General features: G+C 37.1%; 1 protein-coding gene across 1 annotated transcript; it reads left to right on the top strand.

Annotated features, from left to right (window-relative positions):
• Positions 1-2,154: 2,154 nt before the first annotated feature.
• On the top strand, positions 2,155-5,854 carry LOC122667196 (glutamine synthetase leaf isozyme, chloroplastic). Its single transcript, XM_043863432.1, has 13 exons — positions 2,155-2,408; positions 2,999-3,038; positions 3,132-3,235; positions 3,344-3,392; positions 3,500-3,606; positions 3,814-3,901; positions 4,077-4,205; positions 4,348-4,422; positions 4,613-4,666; positions 4,752-4,789; positions 4,965-5,124; positions 5,240-5,300; positions 5,393-5,854. The coding sequence occupies exons 1-13, from the start codon at positions 2,155-2,157 to the stop codon at positions 5,530-5,532; spliced, it is 1,299 nt and encodes a 432-aa protein (XP_043719367.1). The 3' UTR covers positions 5,533-5,854.
• Positions 5,855-6,000: the final 146 nt, after the last annotated feature.

Here is a 6,000-nt window from a genome sequence, read left to right as displayed (position 1 = left end):
TGGTTCAATCATTTAAATCAAGTAGAGAAAATACTGAGCTTAAAAGTGTAAAGTGCAATTCTAAGTGGGTTATCTTATGAGATTTTATTGTGTTGAATGTGTTAAGCTGCTGCTTGAGGAAAGAAGCCTGATCACCTGAGTTAGAACATGAAGCTACTGCTCGAAGAAAGAAGCTACAACTATGTGAAGATACTGCTTGAAAGAAGAAGCAACTATATTGAAGCCTGCATGGTTTGATTTTACTTTATGTCCTTGTGAAAGGAAATACTTAGCCCGTGTGGCTCGAGTGGAAATCCTTGGCCCGTGTGGTCTGGGTAAGGAAATCATTAGCTTGTGTAACTCAGATCCTCAATCCGAGGGACCGTAATTGAGTGTAGAAGGACTTGATTCCTGCCAGAAAGGGATAAATAATGGAGTAAATCCTCGGTCCGTGATCAAAGTAGTGGACACAAGATTAGTTGGGCTCGATCCACTCTAAACTATTGGTCTCTCTCTCTCTCTCTCCCTTCCTTTGTACTCACATTTGATTGATTACTTGCATTGTGTTTTAATTTTTGTTTTATCTTTCGTAAAAAGAGTTGTCACCCAATTCAGCTCCTTGGGTGTTGCCATTCGATCCTACAGTACAAAAACACTCAAAACAAATAAGTTCTTTACCTTTACAAGTAGTGTTCCTCAACTCATACCTACTCTACAAACACCCAAAACAAAACAAAGGGAAACAGGTTTATTTTGAAGCTTAAAAACATTATTTTAATAAAATAAAATCTAACATTATTAGGACTAGTTAGCCGGACATAATAGCTAGGTTGTTATTTTATTTAATTCTTTTAAATGAACATATAATTGTTAGATAATTTAAAATATAGAAAGACCAGTTTAACCGAATGGATCAGGTGCTTAACATCCTCCTAAATTCGTAACCTGACATTTTCCCAAAGCCATAGTTGTTATATCTACTACATTTTTTTTAGTAAGTTATATCTACTACATTGAGAGCAATGTTAATAGTTAAAAACGTGTGATGCTCAATCTATTATGTGGTCCCAAAAGTGCAAGAAAGGGTTAATGTCAACAAAAAGTATTCCCACTCATTTATTAGACAGTGAAAAGCTCACTTTCAAAACATAATATATTTTGTATTCCACCATTAGCATCGCTTATTATAGAATGCATCTCACGTCCCTCAGTATTCTCTCATAAACAAACTAAGTACCCAAACAACCATAACCTGCAAATTTGATCTCTTTACCACTATTTCTTAGCCTCTCACTCATGATTTAAGATCCCCACCTGGTTTTTAGTTTGGGAACTTTATTTTCATTTTTCAACAATGTAATTGATGATTGACCGTTTGATGGTTGTTGACTTGTTGGTTGATTCTCTGGGGAGCCTTATCTTTTATTGCTTTTTATATCCAAGCCTCTTGTTGTTCTCAAAGAGACCAACAAACTAATTCCCTCCACCCAATACACACAACCCTATCTATCAAGGAAAAACCCAAAACACTGTTTTATTTCCTTCCATCTACTACTATTTTAACACTTCCTCCATGTCAAACCTCTGAAACTTCTCCCTCTCCTCTTCTTCTTCTCAGACGAGGCATTTCGAGGGAGGAGAGGCTAATATAAGCACAATCCACTTCTTGGGTTCCATTCAACTGGGCATTTTCTGGTGGTTATTTGGTAAGTTTTTTGGGTTCCATTCCACTTCTGTGATTTTTTTTGGGTCCTTACATTCTCTCCCAGAGGGAAGAATTCAGACTGACCACTTGGTAGTCGGTGTCTGGCACAAACCCTTTCACCTGAAGTCGATAACAGATAAACGACAAGCAGACAGACTCACTGTGTTCTGACTTCTGAATTCTCATAATTTTTTTATGAGCAATGAATTGTGATTTAAGCCCATTTTCTGGTCGGGTCGCGAAGAAGTTGTCCAAAAACCCATCTACCCGACTTCTTGTATCCTTTTCTGCTTTGCCTATGAAGTCTGTTCTGTTTAGAAAGGAACTAGGGAAGTCTAAGATTTTTTGTAAATGATATTAGTTGAAACTAGAATGGGTATGATTCAGTAGAAAGTTCTTGTAAATTTAGTCACATTTTATTTTAATTTTTAAAATTTCTTTTATTTCACCTGTGGAAACAGGTGGTGAAAATGGCACAGATATTGGCACCTTCAATGCAATGGCAGATGAAAATCACAAACAACTCAACCAGTGCAAGACCCATAACAGCAAAGATGTGGAATTCTTTACTGTTGAATCAGAAAAGAAGAGGAAATGCTATAGGTTCTGGTAACTTTAGAGTCTTGGCTGTTAAGTCTGAAAACAGCACTATAAACAGGTTGGAGAATTTGTTAAATCTTGACATTACGCCCTACACCGATAAGATCATTGCCGAGTACATCTGGTATATCATCTTGCTTCTTCACATGTTGCTTACTCTTAATAGAACTAGCTTTGTGGTAGTTATTAACCTCATGCTTACTCATAAATAAATTAATTTTGTTATAGTTATTAATGTTACGGCAGTTAGATTGTTGTTTTGATTTCCTTTTGGCTGTTGTTACTCATTTATTCCTTGTCCCTCTAAGAAGTTATGACTTGTGACTGCAAATAGTCATTTAACTGTTGTTGAAGTTCCACTGATCTGCATACTCAATTGAGCTGTTGCTGAAAAACTGATTAATGGCCTAATGAACGTAACATCACTAGCCAAATACCATTGCTTTCTGATGGTTGATATAACTGACTATTGGTGTGAAGCTGGTTTGTGAACCTACCATAACCAAATGATCGATATCATTGCTTCGTTCAATGTGAGGTTGGCTTTGGTTCAGTGGAGAGGTTTCTAATGGATTCAACTGGTATTGTTCATCTTCATAAGTGAGAACCAGTGCACCTGACTGACATATCCATTGCATTGAGATTATAATTTTTCCTTGATATCTGAATCACAATTAAGAATCTAAAACAATAAAGTACCTGAATTTGAACCAGGATTGGAGGGAGTGGGATTGATCTACGTAGCAAATCCAGAGTATGTTGATTGTTGGTGTTTATTGCTTTAGTTAAAAGAAAAAAGGTTAACCCTTCATTTTCAAATTCATATTTTTCATGTTTTCATGCCCAGACCATCTCAAAGCCTGTAGAACACCCTTCTGAGCTCCCCAAATGGAACTATGATGGATCGAGCACAGGGCAAGCCCCTGGCGAGGACAGTGAAGTAATTCTATAGTAAGACTAATGAAGAAAAGATACTTTTCTGGTACTATCTTAATATTGAAAAATATCACATTGAATTAATTGTTATTTACATGTTCATTTCACTGTTGTTGCCTACAGCCCTCAAGCAATTTTCAAAGACCCTTTCCGAGGTGGCAACAATATCTTGGTGTGTTTAAGTAACCATGAATACTAGCACAACTTGAACTTCCTAATAGGGTTGGACTTAATGCTTTTATCAAATCTAATTGTCGCTGCTATGTAAAAATTTTTAAGGTAATTTGCGACACATATACCCCACAAGGAGAGCCTATCCCAACAAACAAAAGATATAGGGCTGCTCAAATCTTCAGTAACCCAAAGGTCATTGCTGAAATACCATGGTAAGTTCCTTCTGTCCTTGGACTTAAATACGCAAAAGAATCTGCATGCCTTATCCGACAGCATTATCAAATTTCACTCTACATAAGATGACTTTTTTTTTTTCCCTTTCTTTTTGGGAATGGTACAATCTGGTTGAAAAGCTTGTTTTCTTGTTTTTCCCCTCCTAATATTTGTAGCCAAATAATTTTTTGATTATCTGAAATTAGGTATGGTATTGAACAAGAATACACCTTACTCCAAACAAATGTGAAGTGGCCTTTGGGTTGGCCTGTTGGAGGCTATCCTGGTCCCCAGGTAATCTTCTTTCACCAGACAATTTTCCATTATCACGTTCTTATAGTGAATCAACCCTCATTATCCATTCATCCTTCTTTTAAAAATTCTGAAGTTAAACGAATGATGTTTATAAGACCATTCAGATATTAATAACATTAACAATCTATTAACTATTTCCTAATATTAATCTTAGGGTCCCTACTACTGTGCTGCTGGAGCAGACAAGTCATTTGGGCGTGACATATCCGATGCACACTACAAGGCTTGTTTGTATGCTGGGATCAATGTTAGTGGTACTAATGGGGAGGTGATGCCTGGCCAGGTTCTCTCCTTTCCCTCTATCTTATAGATACTTGTATCTGTAAGTATAATGTGAATCTACAAATCAAGCCTATGCATAAACATTTTATTGTACATTGCATGTATCTCATTCATCTTCCCTGATTTTGTGATTTCTTTTTCAGTGGGAATACCAAGTGGGTCCTAGTGTGGGGATTGAGGCTGGAGATCATGTATGGTGTTCCAGATATATTCTTGAGGTAATTCATTTATATCTACTATAAATAATGGAGAAGGACAAAAACTGATATTTCAGATTTTCACAAAATCTGAACACTGATATTAGATATAGAATTGAGTTATCTACTTTTGCTCTGTGCAATTATCAGAGACATGAAAAATTCATATAGCTGATTTTGATATCTTTATACTTTCCTTCTCTGAAAACAGAGAATTACTGAACAAGCTGGTGTTGTTCTCACCCTTGATCCAAAACCAATAGAGGTACTTCACATCTCTGGACCCTTTTAATTATCAACCAATTTGAATAATAAATTTATTTTTCCTTCTTTCATGCGCACCATGGCAGGGAGACTGGAATGGTGCAGGATGTCACACTAATTACAGGTATGTTGGTATATCTACTTCTTAGCATACCCTTTTACACAGTTCAATTATACCCTTTAGACTCTGTGTAGTGCTTCTTGAGTGTTATGATTAACTAAATTACTTTGAAGTACTAAAGAAGCTATGACTATTGTAGTTACTGAACAAACTGTTTTCACTATTTATTGGTTCATAGTACAAAGAGCATGAGAGAGGATGGAGGCTTTGAAGTAATAAAGAAGGCAATTCTGAATCTGTCACTTCGCCACAAAGATCACATCAGTGCCTATGGAGAAGGAAATGAGAGAAGGTTGACAGGGAAGCACGAAACGGCCGACATTAACACTTTTTCTTGGGTATGCTTGCAAATATTAAAACCATTCCTTCAATTACGAAAAATAACTTGGGAAGGTTCAACCAAGTTTTTTTTTAAAATATTATTTAACATTGTTTCACTGCTGCAACTTACAGGGGGTAGCTAATCGCGGTTGCTCAATCCGTGTCGGTCGTGAAACTGAGAAACAAGGAAAAGGTATGTTTGTGTGTTTTTAGTAACACTGCTATTGCACCTACTGATAATGCAATTGCTGCTACATCATGTGTATTGCTGTTTGTTTATGTTAGGTTACTTGGAAGATCGCCGTCCAGCTTCGAACATGGACCCATATGTTGTGACTGGATTGCTAGCTGAGACTACAATAATTTGGGAGCCCACACTTGAGGCTGAAGCTCTTGCTGCCCAGAAGTTGTCGTTAAAGGTCTGAAGGAACTTGTTGAAGATGGTTTGAGGGGACTTGAAGACATCATCAGTTGGGATCACTTGGTCTCACCCTTTAATGAAGCTCCTCTGTTTCTTATTTCTTCTTTTGTTTCTTGAGCTGGGGAAGATCTCCTGTAAATGAAGATCCAATGAGGACTTGGTCATGTTAAAACTAGATGAAATACCTCCAACGGGGCACCATGATGAGCCCATCAATAGGTTTCTGCAATTTGAAGGCATTTGCATTTTCTTTTTCCAAATGTTTGGGCAAAGGGTTGAAAGGAATGTTGAACTATTGTTCTCTAGACATTTTGGCTTAGCTATTTTAGCCACTGGGAAGAATTTTCTTTCCGGGAACATGGCTCCTATGCCAGTGTGAGGGCCAATGGGAACACATGAGAAAGCATCAACAGGGGTGGATTTCTACCTTTCATGGGGACAGATAGGTCATTTCACACCATCATGTGTCTGG

This window comes from Telopea speciosissima, chromosome 7 (assembly GCF_018873765.1).
Source record: "Telopea speciosissima isolate NSW1024214 ecotype Mountain lineage chromosome 7, Tspe_v1, whole genome shotgun sequence".
NCBI lineage: Eukaryota > Viridiplantae > Streptophyta > Magnoliopsida > Proteales > Proteaceae > Telopea > Telopea speciosissima.
The sequence above is the reverse complement of the archived record's forward strand: the minus strand, read 5'-3'. Positions and strand labels throughout refer to the sequence as shown.

What these genes read in the sequence shown, in the direction of transcription:
- LOC122667196 (XM_043863432.1), top strand. Translation starts at nt 2,155, where the DNA reads ATGGCACAGATATTGGCACCTTCAATGCAATGGCAGATGAAAATCACA. An exon ending in ACATTAACACTTTTTCTTGG is followed by an intron (nt 5,125 to 5,239) that starts GTATGCTTGCAA and finishes TGCAACTTACAG; the next exon opens with GGGGTAGCTAATCGCGGTTG. An exon ending in AACTGAGAAACAAGGAAAAG is followed by an intron (nt 5,301 to 5,392) that starts GTATGTTTGTGT and finishes TGTTTATGTTAG; the next exon opens with GTTACTTGGAAGATCGCCGT.